The 21,839-nt window shown below is 45.1% G+C and overlaps 1 protein-coding gene across 1 annotated transcript in view; it reads left to right on the top strand.

Moving 5' to 3' along the window:
* The window catches only part of lemd3 (LEM domain containing 3), an 89,843-nt gene extending 74,623 nt beyond the window's left edge, over window positions 1–15,220 (top strand). The window contains exons 12-13 of the mRNA XM_056277347.1: window positions 12,934–13,012; window positions 13,127–15,220. Of these exons, the coding sequence (XP_056133322.1) occupies window positions 12,934–13,012; window positions 13,127–13,308 (261 nt within the window). The 3' untranslated portion in view covers window positions 13,309–15,220. The remainder of the gene's footprint in view (window positions 1–12,933; window positions 13,013–13,126) is intronic.
* The last annotated feature ends 6,619 nt before the right edge of the window (window positions 15,221–21,839 follow it).

Below are 21,839 nucleotides of genomic sequence, written 5' to 3' on the forward strand. Positions count from 1 at the left end.
GATGGGCTACAGCAGCAGAAGACCACACCGGGTGCCACTCCTGTCAGCTAAGAACAGGAAACTGAGGCTACAATTCGCACAGGCTCACCAAAATTGGACAATAGAAGATTGGAAAAACGTTGCCTGGTCTGATGAGTCTCGATTTCTGCTGCAACATTCGGATGGTAGGGTCAGAATTTGGCGTCAACAACATGAAGGCATGGATCCATCCTGCCTTGTATCAACGGTTCAGGCTGGTGGTGGTGGTGTAATGGTGTGGAGGATATTTTCTTGGCACACTTTGGGCCCCTTAGTACCAATTGAGCATCGTGTCAACGCCACAGCCTACCTGAGTATTGTTGCTGACCATGTCCATCCCTTTATGACCACAGTGTTCCCATCTTCTGATGGCTACTTCCAGCAGGATAACGCGCCATGTCATAAAGCTCGAATCATCTCAGACTGGTTTCTTGAACATGACAACGAGTTCACTGTACTCAAATGGCCTCCACAGTCACCAGATCTCAATCCAATAGAGCACCTTTGGGATGTGGTGGACCGGGAGATTCGCATCATGGATGTGCAGCCGACAAATCTGCAGCAACTGCGTGATGCTATCATGTCAATATGGACCAAACTCTCTGAGGAATGTTTCCAGTACCTTGTTGAATCTATGCCACGAAGGATTAAGGCAGTTCTGAAGGCAAAAGGGGGTCCAACCCGGTACTAGCAAGGTGTACCTAATAAAGTGGCCAGTGAGTGTATGTGTAACTGTGAGCTATGTGGCATGTTTGGTCTCTGGGAACCTGATACAATTAGGAGAAATAAGCATCTAGATCAGGGATGGGTAACCTGATCCAGAAAGGGCCGGTGTGGGTGCAGGTCTTTGTTCCAACCAAGCAGTTACACACCTGAGTCTACAAATCAAGTTAGTTAGCAAAGACTATTGGTTGACTAATAGAAGCAGGTGTGTAACTGCTTGGTTGGAACAAAAACCTGCACCCACACTGGCCCTTTCTGGATCATGTTGTCCACCCCTGATCTAGATGCTGCAGATTTTTGAATAGCTCATGGCGATCATGATTTTTATTCAATCGGCATGAACTTGTAGATTCAGGTATGGCCTTTGTCCATGGCACTGCATGCCAAATTTGACTAAAACCATCTAGCCACTCAGGAATTATAAGCATTTTCTACTGAAGTGAACCCTGTGTGCCAAAATTCAAGAAATTGTGCAAGCCATTGCAAAGTCAGTGTCTGATAATATGTCTAATTTTATGAATATCAGGCTTTGTGTTCACAAGTCATGGATAATTTTGTCAAATATGTGCCACACCCTAAAATTTATTGGCCAATAGCAGCCAAATGTTTAGAAGTACCAAAAATGGGAATCCAGAAATGATGCATTCAAATTCCAGGAGTAATTTACAATTTTTTTTTTTAAGTCAAAATGGCAGACAAAAGTAAATGGCAGAAAGCTAAGATAAATTGATGTATGTATTTAGAATGGCCTAGAAATTATTGAACTAAAGGAGATTTTGTTCTGCAGCCCATGGTTATAGAGCTATTGGTCTAAATGTAAATTACGTTGCTGTAGCGCTGTCTATGGGCTGATCATTATAAGATTTTAAAGGCTGGTACTTGTGATGTACTAGGATATACACTCACTGGCCACCTTATTAGGTACACCTTCCTAGTACCGGGTTGGACCCCCTTTTGCCTTCAGAACTGCCTTAATCCTTCGTGGCATAGATTCAACAAGGTACTGGAAACATTCCTCAGAGAGTTTGGTCCATATTGACATGATAGCATCACGCAGTTGCTGCAGATTTGTCAGCTGCACATCCATGATGCGAATCTCCCGGTCCACCACATCCCAAAGGTGCTCTATTGGATTGAGATCTGGTGACTGTGGAGGCCATTTGAGTACAGTGAACTCATTGTCATGTTCAAGAAACCAGTCTGAGATGATTCGAGCTTTATGACATGGCGCGTTATCCTGCTGGAAGTAGCCATCAGAAGATGGGAACACTGCGGTCATAAAGGGATGGACATGGTCAGCAACAATACTCAGGTAGGCTGTGGCGTTGACACAATGCTCAATTGGTACTAAGGGGCCCAAAGTGTGCCAAGAAAATATCCCCCACACCATTACACCACCACCAGCAGCCTGAACCGTTGATACAAGGCAGGATGGAGCCATGCTTTCATGTTGTTGACGCCAAATTTTGACCCTACCATCCGAATGTCGCAGCAGAAATCAAGACTCATCAGACCAGGCAACGTTTTTCCAATCTTCTATTGTCCAATTTTGGTGAGCCTGTGCGAATTGTAGCCTCAGTTTCCTTTTCTTAGCTGACAGGAGTGGCACCCGGTGTGGTCTTCTGCTGCTGTAGCCCATATGCCTCAAGGTTCGACGTGTTGTGCGTTCAGAGATGCTCTTCTGCATACCTCGGTTGTAATGAGTGGTTATTTGAGTTACTGTTGCCTTTCTATCAGCTCGAACCAGTCTGGCCATTCTCCTCTGACCTCTGGCATCAACAAGGCATTTTCGCCCACAGAACTGCCGCTCACTGGATATTTTCTCTTTTTCGGACCATTCTCTGTAAACCCTAGAGATGGTCGTGCGTGAAAATCCCAGTAGATCAGCAGTTTCTGAAATACTCAGACCAGCCCGTCTGGCACCAACAACCATGCCACGTTCAAAGTCACTTAAATCACCTTTCTTCCCCATTCTGATGCTCGGTTTGAACTGCAGCAGATTGTCTTGACCATGTCTACATGCCTAAATGCATTGAGTTGCTGCCATGTGATTGGCTGATTAGAAATTTGCGTTAACGAGCAGTTGGACAGGTGTGCCTAATAAAGTGGCCGGTGAGTGTAGATGCCAAGTGTCAGTCAACCTTACCTTGTAGGTTCTGGTATCTCCTTTTTTCCACACAGATTTGACTAAAGTCCAACAAACAGTTGAGGAATTACAAGCATTTGTCTACTGTTGCACCCCCATTGGCCAAAATCCTTCAATTTTTTTACAAGCAAATTCAGCCAATTTAATTCTGAAATATGTGTTGGTTTTCATGAGCATGAGAGTTTGCTTTCACAATTTTTGGTTAACTTTGTCAAATAACTCTACATGGCCGGAAGTATGTGGACATGCCCTCTAATTAGTGGATTTGATTACTTGAGCCTCAACCATTGCTAACAGGTGCATAAAATCAAGCAAAAAGTCATGTAATGTAATTGGCGGTAGAATGGGTTGTACTTGAGAGCTCAGTGACTTTCAATGTGGCAGTGCCATAGGATGCCACCTTTCCAATAAGTCGGTTGGTTGGTCAACTGTTTGCCTTGTTAGAGCCGCCCTGGTCAACTGTAAGTGCTGCTATTGTGAAGTGGAGACGTCTAGGAGCAACAACAGTTCAGCCTGAAGTGGTAGGCAACACAAGCTCACAGAAAGGGATCACCAAGTGCTGAAGCACATAGAGAATCGTCTTTGATTGCAAAATTAACTGCCGAATTCCAAACTGCCTCTGGAAGCAACGTCAGCACAAAAACTGTTCGTCAGGAGCTTCATGAAATGGGTTTCCATGTCTGTGAAGCCGCACACAAGCATAAGATCACCAAGCATCAGCTGGAGTGTTGTAAAGCACACCACCATTGGACTCCGGAGCAGTGGTAACGTTCTCTGGAGTGATGAATCACACATCACTATTTGGCAGTCTGACAGAAATATGGGTTTGGTGGCGGCTAAGAAAACTCTGCCTCCCCAAATGCATAGTGCTATCTGTAAAGTTTGGTGGAAGAGGAGTAATGGTTTGGAGATGTTTGGCCTTGGTGCCTTAGTTCAAGTGAAGAGAAATCATAATGCTATAGCATACAGTGGCATTCTAGAGAATTGTGTGGCTTCCAACTTTGTGGCAACCGTTTAGGCAAGGCCCTTTCTTGTTTCAGCCTGACACAATACCCCCATGCACAAAGCAAGGTCCATAAAGACATGATTTGCTGAGTTTAATGTGGACGAACTTGACTGGCCTGCATAGAGCCCCGACCTCAACCCCATTGAACACCTTTGGGTTCTTGATAGACACGCACATGTAATGTGGCAATACGCTTCAAAAGTGTCAAACGGGTTTTTTTTTTAATCAACATTATTCTTTCATTTTTGGTAAATCTAGGAGGCAAAAAACAGTCCTCTCTGGCCCTGCCCGACCTTCATTCTTGTTGGTTGGTGGTATGAGAGGTGACATTGATAAACTGCTTTGGTTAAAATTATACTCAGAATCATAATTTTCTGCCAAGTAGAATAACTTGCAAGGAATTTGTCTTGGTATGTTGGTGAAAGAGGGAAAGATTAACAGTAAATAGTAAAGATAAAGGTTAAAAAGACTAATAAATAAAATATATATACAATATAAAATAAAACAAAAGTAAGGTGCAATAATGTGATTGCAACTATCCCCTAATCCTCTGTGAATAGTACACATGGCCATTGTAACTGTAGTTAATGGTCACGACAGTTTGCGTATGAAACTGATCATTGGTTTGGGTCGTTAATGCTACTGTGTTGTTTATAATGGTGGAGATACCTGGGTGGAGATACCTGATGTTAAGACAGGGATATTTTCCTCTTCTGTTTTCGCTAACCACCTGTACAACCTTTTTATTGCTGTACATAAATGCTCAAAGGTATATACTGATACTTATAACTGCAAACCAGGTATTAGCACGATTATTATTCATATACGTCAGGCATTCACATTAGGGATGCACCGAAAATTCGGTCACCGAAAATTTTCGGCCGAAAATGGCCCAAAGGAGCATTTTCGGCCGAAAATGGCCCAAAGGAGCATTTTCGGTTTTCGGCCGAAATACCTAAATCACCGAAACAACACGGCCGAAACAGAATTGTGATGACGCAAGCAAAAAGCGCAGCCAGCACACGGTTATCTGGATAAGAGCCAACATGTCTGCGGTGTGGACGTATTTCAATATCTCGGAGAAAGACCCACGGATAGCAATTTGCAAAACATGCAATGCTGAAATTTCAAGAGGGGGTGTGTCTGCAAAGAGTTTCTCCACGTCGGGTTTAATTTATCACCTGAAATCCAAACATCCCGAATGCGGCGCAGAAAAGAAAAGTCAATCCGAGCACGCCCACTCCGTCTGTAGCGGACTTATTTGAAAAGGCAAGAAAGTTTTCCAGTGATGGTGCTAAGGCAAAGGGCATAACGCAAAAAATTATGGAGTTTATTGCCTTAGATGATCAGCCGTTCTCTGTCGTAGAAGATGTGGGATTTCGTAGGCTGATTGATCACATTGAGCCCCATTATGCCATGCTAAGCACACGGCATTTCTCAGACGTGTGTTTACCTGAGCTGTTTAATGTTGTTGCAACTCATGTCGATGAGCTTATAGCATCAGATGTTACAGCTATCAGTTTCACGACCGACACATGGAGCTCAGACGTCAGCCTCACCAGTATGCTCAGTCTAACCGCACAGTGGATCGATACAGATTTCAAGCTGCAAAAGATTCTGCTCCATTCACAAGAGTTTAGAGGGTCACATACAGCAGCAGCCATTTCTGCTGCATTCGCCAATATGTTCAACACCTGGCATATCGACCGATCTAAAGTGCATGCCATAGTCAGTGACAATGCTAGAAATATGGCAAAAGCAGTAGAAGACAGCCAGCTGAAAGGAATATGGTGCATGGCCCACACACTACATCTGGCTGTGAATGAGGGAGTGTTGTCTCAGCGCAGCATAAAAGACGTATTGGCTATAGGCAGAAGAATTGTTGGCCACTTTAAACATTCTCTGCTGGCCTATTCCCGCCTACAGTCTATGCAAGATCAGTTTGGAACACCAATAAAACGGTTTCAACAAGATGTGAGTACACGCTGGAACAGCACTTTTTACATGCTGGAAAGCCTCTTTGCGCAAAAGCAATCTTGGCTGCATAAAGCTGAGATCACGAGCTCCCCGCAACATTCACTTCACACCAGTGGGTCTTAATAGAGAACATTCTCTCTCTTCTTGCCCCCTTTGAGCAGTTAACTAAAGAGATCAGCTCCGCTGACGTATCTGTAGCAGATGTTATTCCGTTAATTGCGGTACTAAAGCGTCTTCTAAGCAAAGAGGTTGAGACGGACCACGGAGTGAAAACAATGAAAAGCACACTCTTAGAGTCTGTCAACAGACGTTTCACTGAGATCTATTCGGATCCTCAGTACTTCATCGCGACTGTACTTGATCCGCGTTATAAGGATCATTACTTGAATGTGGGATTAAAGCAGCGCGCACGTGAAATGATCCAGGCCGCGATGGATGCGGACAAGCCGCTTGGAGACGGACCAGCGCACAGCGCGGGAGGAGAGCAGAGCGCAGAAAAAAGGACTCGTCTCTCTGCACCAGATGAGGGGCATGCACCTTCCTTGTCTGATATGTTCAATGAGATCCTGCAAGAGAGTGCCCCAAATAATAGGTAGGCTATTCTGTTCCGACTTACTATATGTGACTATCAGATGATTTTATTTTTCTGCTAGACAGTTTTTATTTTATTTGATAAAAATGTTTATGCACTGGCCCTTTATCTTTCTCAAATATCAGGCAGACAACAAGCTCAACCGCTCAACAGTTGGATGGTTATCTGTCTTTAGTCCCCATCTCCAGAAGTGATAACCCTCTTGCCTACTGGAGAAATAACCATGGCCGCTTTCCTGACCTGGCAAAGATGGCACGCAAGTACTTGTCTGCTCCGTGCACAAGCACTGACAGCGAGAGACTGTTTAGTGCTGCAGCTCATGTTCTCGATGAGAAGAGGAACAGACTTCACTGTGATAAAGGAGAGAAGCTACTCTTCATCAAGAAAAACCTGCCACTTTACCTCAAGAAGTAGAATGGGCGTGTCTATTGTTAAAATATTTGTTTTCCACTTTGCATATCCACAATTCTTGGTGCATTTGTTGTTGTTAAATGCCTACAGGCTATGGCAATCTTTGTCTTGATACCCTGTTATGTTGTAGGCCTACAGAGAAAATATTGTTATATCTTTCAGCAGTTGCACTTGTTCTGAATGCACTTTGTTGTAGTTGTCCTACAGAGAAAAATTTAAAAGGCACTTGACTTAAATGCACTTTATGTTTTTATGAGAGAACATATTTAATTTTACAATCTTTCAGCAGGCCAGTCAGTTATAGGCCTGTACATTATTATTTAATGTGTCCATGAGTGGGGTCAAGTTAAACATTTTGTTTTGAATTTTAATTTATATTGTGCATTGTTGTAATGTCAGTGCTAAATAAATATTTTCATACTTTTGTAATTGATTTATTCTTTGAATTGCAATGCCTTGATTTTAGTGAGGTTAGTACACGGTCATGGCCATAAATGCAATGGTTCTAATAATTGACATAATCATTTCTTTCGGTGTTTCGGTTTTCGGCCTTGGTTTCCTCATTTTTGGTTTTCGGTTTTGGCCAAGAATTTTCATTTCGGTGCATCCCTAATTAACATCCAATAACCTGGGTCTCTACGAACATTCCTATCCAGTGACGAATCTCCAACAGCGATACAAACACCTCCATAACTTATCTTTACCTTCTGTGAACCACGCCCAACCTCTGCTGCTCACAGGGTCCGACATGCCTCGTCTCCTGACACCTATAGACCCCGTGTGTCTGGGGCCGCAAGGTGGACCCATTGCAGTCCACACCAAGCTTGGCTGGTCTGTTCAAGGCCCTACTAGCATTGACAAAATTCCAGCACCCGAGCAGCGGTGTCTTTTCACAACAACGGTCTCACCGATCGTTGAGCTCTTCAAGAACGTTGAGCACCTTTGGCAGATTGACACACTTCCTTATACAAGGGAGAAGTAGGTAACCCACTCAAAGCAGGATCAACAAGCCCTAAATCTACTTCAGACATCAGGGTCAATGTTGATGGTGTAAAGAGATATGCTTACACCACTACTTCTTCACGCCAAATCCATGACCCTCCAAGCTGTTATGGATGCAGTGCTACCATGTCTCCGAAGCACAGAGCGGAGACTCGCCAAAGACCCAGACCCCACGAAGGTGTACTGCCAGGAGATCCATAATCAGGAGAGGATGGGCCATGTAGCAGTGGTGCCACCAGAGGTAGCTAAAGCAACCTCAGAATCCTGGTATATACCTTACCATATGGTGAGGCACAACAACAAAGACAGAATAGTCTTTAATTGCTCTTACCAGTCTAATGGGCAGTCCCTCAATGACCTTCTCCTCCCTGGCCCTACCTTAGGCCCATCCTTACTAGGCGTCCCCTTTAGATTCTGTCAGTATCCTGTTGCAATGAGCAGTGACATCAAAAGTATGTTTCACCAGATTCGCCCTTTGCCAGCCGACAAACCAATGCTGGGCTTCATCTGGCGAAATATGCAGAAAACCAAGGAACCAAGCATTTATGAGTGGTAGGTCCTGCCATTTGGCACAACGTGCAGTCCTTGCTGCGCCATCTACGCCCTGCAGCGGCACATCCATGACAAAAGTGGACCCAACAGGGACCTTGTTAAGTGTATCGAGCGGTCATTCTACTTCGATGACTGCCTTCACAACACCCATTCAGTGGATGACGCTAAAGACCTTCTCAGTGGTCTGTGCCAGCTGCTCCAAACCGGAGGTTTTGAGATAAGCCAGTGGGCCAGTAATGTACTGGCTGTCATTGAACATCTTCCATCTGAAGCCAGATCTGAGAGCAGTGAGCTGTGGCTTTCCCAAACCAGCATGGACCTTCAGGAGCCAACCCTGGGATTATGTTGGGACTGCCTCAGAGACTCTCTACGGTACACAGACTGGTAGAGAGTGCCGAAGCCACGATGAGGAACATCTACAAGGTACTCGCCTGTTAATGTGACCCACTAGGCTACATTGTACCCTTTACAACATGTGACAAAGTTCTTGTCGGCTGGGATGACCCGATTCAGCCGCAGAGCCTGTGAGACAGATGGTTCGCCTGACAACAGGAGATTCCCGACCTGATACAGATGGAACTCCCCAGGTGTTATGCCCCAGCATCTGCGGACTCACCAACGTCAATCAGAGACCTTTTGTGATGCTTCTGAGAGAGCATATGGGTCTGTTGCTTACCTAAAGTGATACTGACATCAAAATCGGAAAATTCCTATTGATAGGCTATGTTCCGAGTTGGAATGTGACCACAGAGAAATCCAGTGGCCAAAACAGCGCCTCTGCGGCCACTCGAGAGAGATCTGTGATTGACTGTAGATGTTGTCCAATGACAAATTGCGCTGGTGGGTACGTAGACATCAGTCAATTTGTATATACGGTTACACAGCCCTCTATTCTACGTATGAGAGCTGTGGATAACTGGATCCATGTCAAACATCACCGTGCTACCACTCATGTTTAAAACCCTAAAATAAAAACTTTATTTCCATGTACCTGTGTGTTATTGTTGTTTGTAACAGATTTTGAGTTATGAAGTCAAAATACTCGCCGAATTGTGATATTAGTCAACATTTATTGGTCAGTTATCATGTCAGCGGACATGAGCAGTATGAGCGGTAGTGGTAGCGTGGTGATGTCAGGAAGAGAGTAGCCAATAGCTTTGAATTCATACAACCACACATATTTTTGGTTAGGATTCAAACTCCCAATGTTAGAATAATTGTTCAGAAAGGGCATGTCAGTCTCTCTTTAAGGACAGAGGATGGCCAGAAGGAACTCTTGTGCTGGCCAGATCACGTGTAGCGCCAAAGAAGCAACTCTCCATGCCTCGATTGGAGCTGAGTGCTGCTCTCACTGGTGCTCAGTTAGCCAGTGTCCTTCAAATTGAAATCGCCTTACCCATCAGAAAAGTCATCCTCTGGTCTGACTCCACTACAGTTCTCCACTGGAACAAGTCAGAATCTTGCCACTACAAAGTTTTTGTTGGCACACGCATGGCCGAGATTCAGAGCCTTACTGATATGAATAACGAGATATGTGGATACTGTGAATAACCCGGCGGATGATATCACACGGGACAAGACCCTGAAGGAACTGTCTCGACCACATTGTTGGCACCAAGGCCTGGAGTTCCTGCATCACACCGAAGATCATTGGCTGACCAGCCCTTCAGCCTATCTGGAACCAGAGGATAGCGAACTTAAGAAATCAGCTTTCTGTAGACATGTGACTGTCAATCCCTGTCCTCAACTTCCTGATGTCAACACGTTCTCCACATGGAAGGGCCTCATGCAGGCAACAACACGATCCCTGCATGGGGCGGCCGATCTAGGCTCTTGCTCACCTAGTGAAGCAGCTGACTGCATCAAAGCAGAGAACCTTCTAAAGCAGCCGGAGTCATCCCCAGATGAGGTCAAGGCACTCACGTCTGATCGATCCCTACCAATCAACAGTCGTTTGGGCTCCGTATCTCCTGCATACGAGAGGGAAAAAAGACTCGTTAGAGTTGGAGGGAGACTGCGAAGAGTTGAGCAGCTAAAGTCAGATTCTATACACCCGATCATGCTAGATCTCAAACATCCTCTGACTAAGCTAATCATCCAGGACTTCGATGAGACCCTCCTTCATCCTGGACCAGAGAGAATGCTAGCTGAACTGTGTCGCTGGTTTTGGATCCTGCGAGGGAGGGAAGCAATAAAGAGGTATCGGAGCACCTGCCTGCAGTGCCAAGCATGGTGTGCCAATCCTTCTGTGCCTAAGATGGCAGATTTACCACCAGCTCGTCTGCGCCTGTGTAAGCCACCCTTTTACTTGACCGGTGTGGATTGTTTCGGGCCCTTTACCGTGAAGATTGGACATCGATGGGGGATGGGGGATCATTTATGAATGCATGATGACTCGATGTGTGCACCTAGACCTCAAGAGAGTCTCGACGCCGACGCCTTTTTTGATGTCTCTGCGATGCTTCATCGCCAGAAGAGGCAAACCCTTTGCAGTCTTCTCCGACAACGGGACAAGCATCGTTGGAGGAGCCTGAGAGCTATGTGAGGCCTTCGAGGCTATGGTTACTCACCTGTAAGAGCAGTTGGTAGAACAGCAGATAAAATTTTGTTTCAATCCAGCGAACGTTCCCCACTTCAGAGGTACGTGGGAGAGAGAAGTGAAGTCTGTGAAGACTGCTTTCAAGGTCGTGCTTAAGGAGCAGACGGTGACTGAAACTGTGCTGCTGACTGTCCTTATGGAAGTGGAAGGCATCCTGAATGCTAAGCCCCTCGGCTACATCTCTTTAAACATAGCAGATCCAGATCCCATCAGACCTAGCATCCTACTGATGGGATGCCACGATGCATCACTCCCTCAGGTCGGTTATGACTCCAGTAACATTCTAGGAAATCACCAATGGAGGTATAGCCAAGTCCTCCTCGACCATTTCCGTGCCAGGTTCTTGAGTCACTACCTGCCAAGTTTGCAAGAGAGACAGAAGTGGCTGTTAGGGACTAGTCGGGTCTAGGGGTTAAGGGTTAAACACGCAATACTAGTCCTAACCTGGAGTGTGTAGAAAAGATGGAAATGGGGGAAAAAACAAGAAGGACTGATTTCCAAGACGTGAGAAATAGGGGAGGTGGGCTAGCTTACCGAGGTAGCAGGCTAGCAGTTAGCAGGTCCCTCTGACAAGCCTCAGCCACGTGGGTCTCGGCTTCCGTAAGCGGCGGACACTGTCTTGGTAGTTTTAGTTCAGTTTAGGTTGATAGTGGAGGGATCCTCAAAATAAAAGAAACTTGGTTTTCTTCAAAGTCCTTCAAAGCTGGAATGGTGTGAACCTTTGCCGCGTTTTCAAAGTGGCGTATCCTGAGGCGTTTATGCAACCTCCCGCCATTGACAAACTCCAGGAGACGCACCCGCACGTCATGGTGACGTCCTCTTATATATACCCTGCTTAACCACACCTCCAATCACTTCTCAATGAAAACCAGTCCAAGTAAGAAAAGAAGAGGGAAAAAGGCAGCTATAACCCCTATCACTTCTGACAGTGGTGGATGGATGGGAAATACCTCAGTGCGAACCAAGCGGTGCTCATCGTTGATCCTCAGCTCCTGCGGGCTCTCTGGCCAGTTGGTAAGGTAACACATACTTACCCTGGAGTAGACAGACACATCCGGACTGCTGCCATTCAGGTCAGAGATCGGACCTACATCCGACCAGTAGCTTGCTTGGTCCAGCACCCAGGCTCGAAGACGACGGAGCCGGGGATTCACCTACATGAGTAGCCTTTCTACCTTCGATTCGACTGCCCATGCAGACACTCAGGGGCAGCTGTGTTAGAAAGCCTACATAGTTGTGTAATAAGTTTGCCTGTCCACTGCCTTACAGGTTTAGTTTGCTTCATTATGATAGCAATTTACTCCATCCCATCTAAGTGAACTCACCGGAGCTGTTATTTACAGACTGTCCTTGAATGCACCAGCTGCTGTGTTACGATCTGGTGACGTGAAGTCTAGTTCAGTTTTCATATGTGTGGTTCATGTTAAGACGGTGATATTTTTCCTGTCCTGTTTTCACTAACCACCTATACAACCTCCGTTTATTGCTGTGTGTAAATGTATGTGCTGATATTTATAACTGCAAACCAGATATTAGTGCGATTATTCTTAACTGCACATATATCTGCCGGGGACAGTATGCTAGCGGTGAATTTGTTGTTGATAAATATGATTAATAATTACAGTCCTTATTTGCATATGATAATGTTCTCAATTGTGTTGTTTATTACACTGATAGTGTTCCCTTGTTTGTATCACTGTGACACACCACAGCCTAAATTAAAGCAGCATAACTGGGAAAGTCCGTTTCCGCGTTCTCTTATCGGGACACACATCTGTGCCTTGAGCCAACTCTAACCACCAGATTCCCTGGAGACCCCTTCTCCTTTTTACTTGTCCTTGTCCCCCACAATGTGGTTTTTGTTCCAGTGTTGAAATAACTACTGATATGTTCCCCTGTCTTCACAGGGCTGTGTCTACGTGAAGTGTCTTTCTGCAGAGCACTCGGGGAAAGCCTTCAAGGCACTTCATGGCTCATGGTTTGATGGTAAATTACATTTTTAATGACATTAGAACATTTAAAGCGACATTAACCTCGTGATCCCTTTTTGTAGTCAGTTGTAGAGTTTGGCTGTGGCACTTAACATTCTCTCACTTTCAGGTAAACTGGTCACGGTGAAGTACCTGCGTTTGGATCGCTACCACCAGCGTTTCCCTCAAGCCCAGGGCTGCACCACACCCCTAAAGGCATCGAGTACTCACATGAACACAATGTCTTGCCTGCAGCAGTGTACCAGTTCAGCCAACAGTTTGGGCTTTTCCCCAGAGGGGACCCTTGGATGACCGTTTGCTCTGCCCAAAAACTCAATGACCCTCTCTTTTTACCAAGACCCTTTTCAGCATCACTCAACACATCTCTGCTGCTCTTGTCCCACCCTCTTCTCCATTTTGCTTCATATGTGGTGAAGGGAGAAGATACAGGGAAAATTCAATTCAAGGGTTGCATTGTCATTCACAGGAGCACCAGCTTTGGGTTTTCATTCCTGTGGTGAAATACTACCCCCCCCCCGTAAATCCGTGTTTTAAAAACATGTAACCATGTGATACTCTAAACAACAAGTTGGCTGAGAGGTTGGATGCTGGTGCTTTGCATGATGAAACTGCCATCAGCTATTTGATGGTGAAGTGGACACTATACTATATTTTTATTTTTTATGTCTAGGTATTACATGTGTAGTTGATTAAACCAGGAAACCAACATTTTGATGGAACATTTAAAATATTTGTGCTTAAAGGAGACTTATTCCCTCTTTCTTCTAGATTCTGATCAAAAGTAGTCCCATCATAAGTTCATTTGGGCAATACTTGGAAATAGCTGCATGCGCCAGTGACGGCCTCTATTTAAGCTTTGAATTATAACACATACTGTGGATGTTTATTTCCTAAAGATTTATGAGGTGGTGTACTTCCTGTTATGTAGGGTTTTTTTTAAGTCAAACAAAAAAGGCATGCACAAATACTTAGATGGGTGCTGTAAATACATGTGAAGGGTGGCGGTACCTTATTTAACTCATTCACATTAAAAGCAAACCATAAGCTTTCATTTCTCTTACTGCTCTCTATTCAGTACTAATCACGTATGCAGCCTGAGGCAACATGTTATCCTGGGAGGTGGTATCAGAGATGTTGGTCAAGTCTAGTAATGGTAATAGACTAAGCTTGTAGAAAAAAGCTACAGTGTGCAAGTTCAGTGGCATTAATATTTCTGGCTTGCTTGCCAATATTTGCCATATATGGCTAATTCTTTTCAGTCAAAAGTTACCTGATCCATTCCTCTTAATTACATTTCAGTGTATTCTGATGTTAAATTCTTGTTGCGTCAAAAATCATGTAATTGCGACCCACATTTAGCTGTATTGGAAAGTTCGTACACCTAAATATTGGTGACACCAGAAATTTGAAATGGCTTTCCAGAAGTTCACTTACATTTAAGTTTACATGTCAGGCCCAAATCCCAGGGTGGTTTCACTTGATGAGACAGACGTTTACTGCCATGTTCAAGTTGACTTTGTCAAAGTGTTTTTGATTTTATCCAGTCATGTTCCTCAACCTAAACCTCATGAAATAGGAGGAAGAGATGCAACCACCTGCTTTTAGTTACTCAAGGCCCTACAAAGAGACTATCAGACTTTTAAGTCTCTACATGAGATTTTTTGGGTAGGCCTGTTGTATTCAGAAAGCGCTATATGGACTGCCAGATATATACTTTCTCTTTCAGAAATGCAGTGTCATTGAAAGTGGGATTCAGTATTTGCTGTGGAAATTTGTATGATGCACATTTAAAAATGTAATGAACCTGGTGCAAACCTATTGCAGTAGATAAACCTAACTGTGCCTTAACTTTGTGCTTTTTAAAATGACTGGCACTCTTACTGAAGAATGTATCGGGTTTATCATGTGTAGAAACACATGAAATCGTTTAAAGGGAAAGTAAGGCCTGCTATAGACAGTTTTGTTAAAAAAGATGACTTCACCTCCAAACCTTGACTCTTTATATAGTTGTTTTTCTTGGATATTCTACCAAATACTCTAGGATTTCAGCCAGGATAATATTCTTGGTGATTTTAATGTTGTTAGGTTTTGTTTTGTTTCCATTATTCATGCAATTTTATTCTCAAGGAGTGACCTTACCTCCACTTCAAATGATTGTCGGGATATGTAAATAATAATAAAATAAAGAACACAATGAGAACTTCCTGTATTTAATTCCAACAAAGTACATTTTTGTATGTCTCCTACCTTATATTGGTCCCCTTGGATTTTTATTTTTATGTCTCCCATGGCAACCATTTTAGGAACCTCAGAATTGCATCTGCTCTTCGCAGATGATGTGGTTTTGTTGGCTTCATCAGAACGTGACCTCCAGCGCGCACTGGAGCAGTTTGCAGCTGAGTGTGAAATGGCCGGGATGACAGTCAGCACCTCCCAAGTCTGAGGCCATGGTTCTCTATTGAAAAAATGTGGATTGCTCCCTCCGGGTTGGGGTCGAGTTGGTGACTCAAGTGAAGGATTTCCAGTATCTCGGGGTCTTGTTCACGAGTGAGGGTAGGATGGAGCGGGAGATTGACAGGTGGATTGGTGCAGCATCAGCAGTAATGTGGACGCTGTGGCGGACCGTTGTGGTGAAGAAGGAGCTGAGCCGGAAGGCAAAGCTCTCAGTTTACCAGTCAATCTTCCTTCCAACCCTCACCTATGGTCATGAGCTTTGGGTAGTGACCGAAAGGGTGAGATCGCGGATACAAGCGACTGAAATGAGTTTCCTTCGTAGAGTGTCTGGGCTCAGCCTTAGAAATAGGACGAGGAGCTCGGACATCCGGAGGGAGCTCGGAATAGAGCCGCTGCTCCTTCGCATCGAAAGGAGCCAGTTGAGGTGGTTCGGGTATCTGATTAGGATGCCTCCAGGGCGCCTTCCTTTGAAGGTTTTCCAGGCATGTCCAACTGGGAGGAGACCCCGGGGTAGACCCAGAACTCGCTGGAGGGGAGTCATGTCCAGTCTGACCTGGGAACGTCTTGGGGTCCCCCAGGAGGAACCGGAGGGCGTTGCTGGGGAGAGGGACGTCTGGAGTGCGCTACTCAGCTTGCAGCCACCACGACCCGACTCCGGAGAAGCGGCTGATGATGAGATGAGATGAGATGAGATGAGATGTCCCCCCATGGCCAGAACGATTGTGGAAAGAATGTGGAGATCTGTTAGTTCGTTTGTTTACTCGATTGTCCTTCAGGTGATTTCTAAGACACGGGGTTGATTTGGGTCAAAGTTGGGGGAGCAGTGTATCTTCACGCTGAAATTATTCACCCTTTACAGACGCGTCACAATTGTCACGTGACGAGGGAGACTGCGCCATGACGGACGGCAGGAAATGATAGACCGGGAAATTCAAAAGCGAACAACAAACACAAACAAAATATTGCGACGGATGAGTAGCTATTATAGTTTAAATGGAAGTGATGGCTACCAATAGTCAGAGTAATGTTGTGGAGTTGTCCTGTGAAGTGAGTCACCTTGTAGGACGGCACAAAGAGCGATATGTGGAGAAGCTAGCGATAGCAGGGTTAGCTACCGACCCGTGCCTTCTTCCTAGCGATGTGTTCACGGATCTAGCATAACCGTCCAGTCTGCCCGAGTTCAGTCCACACGGTCTGTACCACTATGTTACCAACGGAGTGTCCCCACACACAGGTGCTGACCTAAAAGCATACAAAAGTCTGGATGCTGACCAGTTCTTTGTAGCTGTGTGGGTTACAGAACCGCGGTGCTACGCTCACAGCAGGGGGATGTACCTCATGTAACCGGTTATTTTTTTGCCCGGTGCGGGATTCGATACGGAGTGTACTGCACCACAAGGCGACATCACTAACCGCTCGGCTAAAGTGTCAGACCCGTTAGCTAGGGGCTAACGTGTCTTATTAGTAGTTTACAGTCGTCACCCTCCCCGGAAGCGCGCCCTCGCGCTTTGTTCTTACCGCGCTCCGAAGAGACTTCTGAGGATCTGCACACTTCCGGATCCCACCGCTGCCACCAATGTAACCGGTTATTTTTTTTGCCCGGTGCGGGATTCGATACGAGGTGTACTGCACCACAAGGCGACATCACTAACCGCTCGGCTAAAGGGTTAGACCCGTTCTTATTAGTAGTTTACACTCATAATGGTAAAGGTAGGACATAGCTAGCTAGCTAGCTGTGTATGTTTTTAACCTGTTTCCCCTAGGATGCCATCAAGACTCAAATCGACTGCAACCATGTTAGAAGACTAGACTAATACTTTATGTCTATCTCTGCGCAGATGAAGTGGATTATTAAACCGTTATAAAGAATCGTACTGACTACCGAACTTCTGCTGGAGGGAAAAAATGCAGCCTCCGTTTATTCGGTAGTTTGGGAGAGGAAGAAAAATGAACAGCGTCTCAGTGACGTAATCAATCCGCGCATGCAAGCGCAACACCGCCCACTTGTGGACAAACAAAGTCGTAAACAAAATAATAGTACACAGTAACACATAGTCATACAAATACACTGGTGTCATATCTCAACACTCCCACTTATGAATCATGTGCTTACTGTATACCTTTTCATATTCATAGAACAAATGAAAAGAAACTTGGTATAACCCATACCACTCACATTTCACACACCAAACATTGCCTTAGCAAATGTCTTCAGTTTTACCTTGGATGCGGGCTTCGTCATTACATCCGCAACCATTTCGTCTGTAGGGCAATACACCAATGACATCCTTTCCTTTGACTCCTTGGAGTACACACAATGGTCTGATTGGTTTTGTGTAAAACCATCACCTGTCAAACACTCGTGTAACAGTAAGTTCCAATTGCGGCCAGACTGCTTGAGGCCGTAGATTGACTTCTCTAGTTTACACGATAGTTTTTCTCCCTTCTCAATATAACCCTCAGGTTGTTCCATGTATATGTCATAGTCTATGGGGGCATGAAGATAGGCCGTCTTTACATCCATCTGGTGTAAAATCAAGTCATACTGAGCCGCCTTCTGTAGAAGCACTCGAACACTTGTTAGGTTGGCTGTCGGCGAAAATGTCTCCCCATAATCCACCCCAGCTCTCTGGCTACATCCCTTTGCTACAAATCTAGCCTTGTACTTGTCGTGTCCATCTATATCTGTCTTTATCGAATACACCCACCTTCCTCCCACTGTTTTCTTGCCCTCTGGCAATTTCGTAAGGGTGAATGTTTTGTTGTCTCTTAGAGACTCCATTTCCTCGTCCATTGCCCTGGACCACTTTTCTGATTCTGGCGATTCCATGGCCTCTTTAAAGGTCAGAGGGACACCGCACACTGCCCTGTATGCATAATCTATAGTGGTGAGTGAGCTGTCATCACTGTCGCCCTGACTATAGTCAATCAGGTATCTCGGAGGGTTGCGTTCCCTTTGGGGGTACCTCCCACTGGCTGAGGCTTGTGACGTCACCCTTGGGTGCTCCTCGTCATCATCCTCGGGTGCTGACTGTGTACCGTCAGTCTGTACATTTTTCTGTACTCTAGGCTGAGTTGCAGCTGTCTCAACAGACTTTCTCTCTCTTACCCAGTCTTCTGGGTGCAGACCTGGTGTCTGAGTCTAATTTTCACTAGTTGCCTTGTGTACAAATTTAACTAGTCTGTGTTTCTGTACTTTCTCTTGGTCAGGGTAGTAGACTAGGTAGGCCGGGCTGTTCTTGTCGTGTCCTACAAAACGCCCCCTCTCACATCTAGAATCTAACTTTCCCTTGTCCTGCTGGTAAGCATAGCATTCTGTCCCGAACTTTTGCATTCTAGCCATGTTGCACTTTTTTCCTGTCATTGCCGTGTATGGCGTAGTGCCTGTGTGCTTGTTGAAGCATCTGTTTCTGGTGTGGGCTGCCTCCTGTACAGCATAATGCCAGAGGCTCTTTGGTAGACCACTATCTATTAGCATACACCTTGCCATCTCGAATAGTGTGCGTCCTTCTCTCTCTGCAACGCCATTTTGATGGGGAGAGTATGGGCAGGACGTCTCATGTCTTATTTTGTTCCGTCTCAACAGGGTTTGAAACTCCTTGCCTGTAAACTCAGTTCCATTATCTGACCTTATGCATTTCACTGTCCCATAGGGAGCTACATCTGCCAGAAATTTCTCGGTCGCTTGCACTGTGTCACTCTTTGTTTTTAAGAAATAAACACACACTGCCCCTGTGCACACATCTGTAAATGATTGCATGTACCTGAAACCATTAATGGACTTGTTTGCCACAAGACCGGCTAAATCAGTGTTTACCAACTCCAGTGGAGTCTTGGCTTTGTCTGTAGAGTTCCTGTTCCTGTTTTGGGTAAACTTCCCTTCTATGCATACTGCACACTCTTTGTCAGGTTTACACACTTTACCCTTTATATGCATACCATCAGTGATACCCTGTAGCTTTATGATATCATCATAGTTGCAGTGGCCCATTATCTCATGCCAAGTTTCTATATCATGGCTCACATGGCAATTTTCAACAACACATTCAGTTTGCAAATAGTACATTTTCCCCTGTACAAAAATGTCAAACCTGGTACCATCCGGTGACATCAGGGCATCTCTGCCCTCTTCGAAGAACACACTGGCTCCGTGTGCTGTCGCAGACTTCACAGAGAAGAGCTCTTGGGGGTACGATGGAATATATAGTGCGTTCCGCAGTGTCACTCTACACCGTCGCCCCTCACTGTCGAGCAGACACACCGTAGCATCTCCCCTGCCCTGCACCACACCAAAGGTGCGTTTACCGTCCGCCAGCTCCATGCAGTGTTTCTCTGGCTCGAACGAGCTGTCAAAGCTCTTGAACTTCTTCTTATCATTGACTATGTGGGAAGAAGCCCCACAGTCCACAATCAATCCTGGTTTGAACTGTTGCCGTCGTCCTGGTCCTGCTGAGCTGGTCTCTCCAGCCTGCACTCTGAAGATGTAGTTCTCTTCTTCCGCAGTATTCCCCGGTCCCTGACCTTGACCTGCTCCGTGACCACCACCGCCACCGCCACCTTGCTCGCGTGCACACCTGGCTCCATCAGCGCGGTCCTTCTTCTTGCACACTTTGTCCGTGTGACCCTTGACCCGGCAGAAGCTGCACCACACGCTGCGTGAACAGTCCGTTTTCCGATGGCCTTTGTCACCGCATCGCCAGCACACCGTTTGTTCATCATCTCCCTCACAGCGTTTCACTGGCTTTTTCTTAGGCGCTGCGTGGGCCTTCATCACCCTCTCGGACGTCTCGTCCAATGCTGTAGCATTAGCTACATCTTCTGCCGCCTCAAAGTTTCTCAATTTGGCCTTAAATTGTCCCAATGTCAACTCAGTGTCGCCATGTTTCACCATTAGAGTGAATGGCTTATATCTCTCAGGTAACCCCCTCATCACCATGGCCATCATTAGCCCCTCACTCGGTGCTACGCCCCTTTGAGAGCCGTAATGATTTGTTCAGCTCGGATAATGTATTTGGTTATCGTCTCATTATCAGCTTTCTTTAGACCAGTCAATGTTACATACAGAGTGACAATCCGGGGTCTGCCCTTACCAATGTAATGTTCCCGCAACCCCCCTAGACTCTCTCTACCTTTGTCCTTCGTTTCTCTGAAGATCAATCCCAAGCTTGTGTTGTCCAATAAAGGCGCCAATGCGCAGTAGGCGTCCGCGTTCCGCTCCTCGTCTAGGGCCTGCTCTTCCACTGTCAAAGGTCCCACGGGCTCGGTAAGAATGGTGGTTTTCAGCCCCACACCATGCATGCAACAGAGCATTCGCTCTTCCCACAGTTCATACTCATCGGCCTGTCCGTTGAATGTGGGCCACCTGCTCTTCTTTCGCTCCATCTCCCTAGGTAGCGTTAGCTTAGCTTAGCGTTCCGTTAGCTTCCCGATAGCCTCTCTCGATGCTAACTAGCTTCACACTTGCTAACTTGCTACTCCATGCTAACCTGCGCGCATCCCGCCATCCGAGGTTATCACACTTCGTGTACTTCTTTTATCAAACTACTAAATAATCCAACGTTATCTGGGCCCATAACCTGTTAGAAGACTAGACTAATACTTTATGTCTATCTCTGCGCAGATGAAGTGGATTATTAAACCGTTATAAAGAATCGTACTGACTACCGAACTTCTGCTGGAGGGAAAAAATGCAGACTCCGTTTATTCGGTAGTTTGGGAGAAGAAGAAAAATGAACAGCGTCTCAGTGACGTAATCAATCCGCGCATGCAAGCGCAACACTGCCCACTTGTGGACAAACAAAGTCGTAAACAAAATAATAGTACACAGTAACACATAGTCATACAAATACACTGGTGTCATATCTCAACAAACCAAAAGCAGCTCATACTTTCCTTGCCATTTCATAGTAGGTTACACACAGTCTCGCCATCTAGCTAGCATTTGGCTCATTCCATAGAAAGTGTTAAGTTTGAGTCCACAACATTCAAAGGGGACAAGGAGGCATAATAAAACTGTCAGTAATGTTTTCAGTGTCTGAAGCCACTGATTCAAGTGTACTGGTTAGCATGAAGCAAAATACAATTAAGAAATAAATATACAATTTGTATATTTTTAGCTGTTTTTGTTAAATTACAATCATTTTCTCATGTCCACTCTGACCATTTCTCACATTCATGTAAGGTAACACTTAAAAAATATCACATAAACCTCAGACTTTTATTGTTCTTACGAGCAAAAATACTTCCCTCTTCATATGAAATGTGTTAATTAAATTAAAAATGCATAACTTTTGGTTAATATATATATATATATATATATATATATATATATATATATATATATATATATATATATATATATATATATA

Source organism: Lampris incognitus, chromosome 3 (assembly GCF_029633865.1).
Source record: "Lampris incognitus isolate fLamInc1 chromosome 3, fLamInc1.hap2, whole genome shotgun sequence".
NCBI classification, from domain to species: Eukaryota; Metazoa; Chordata; class Actinopteri; order Lampriformes; family Lampridae; genus Lampris; species Lampris incognitus.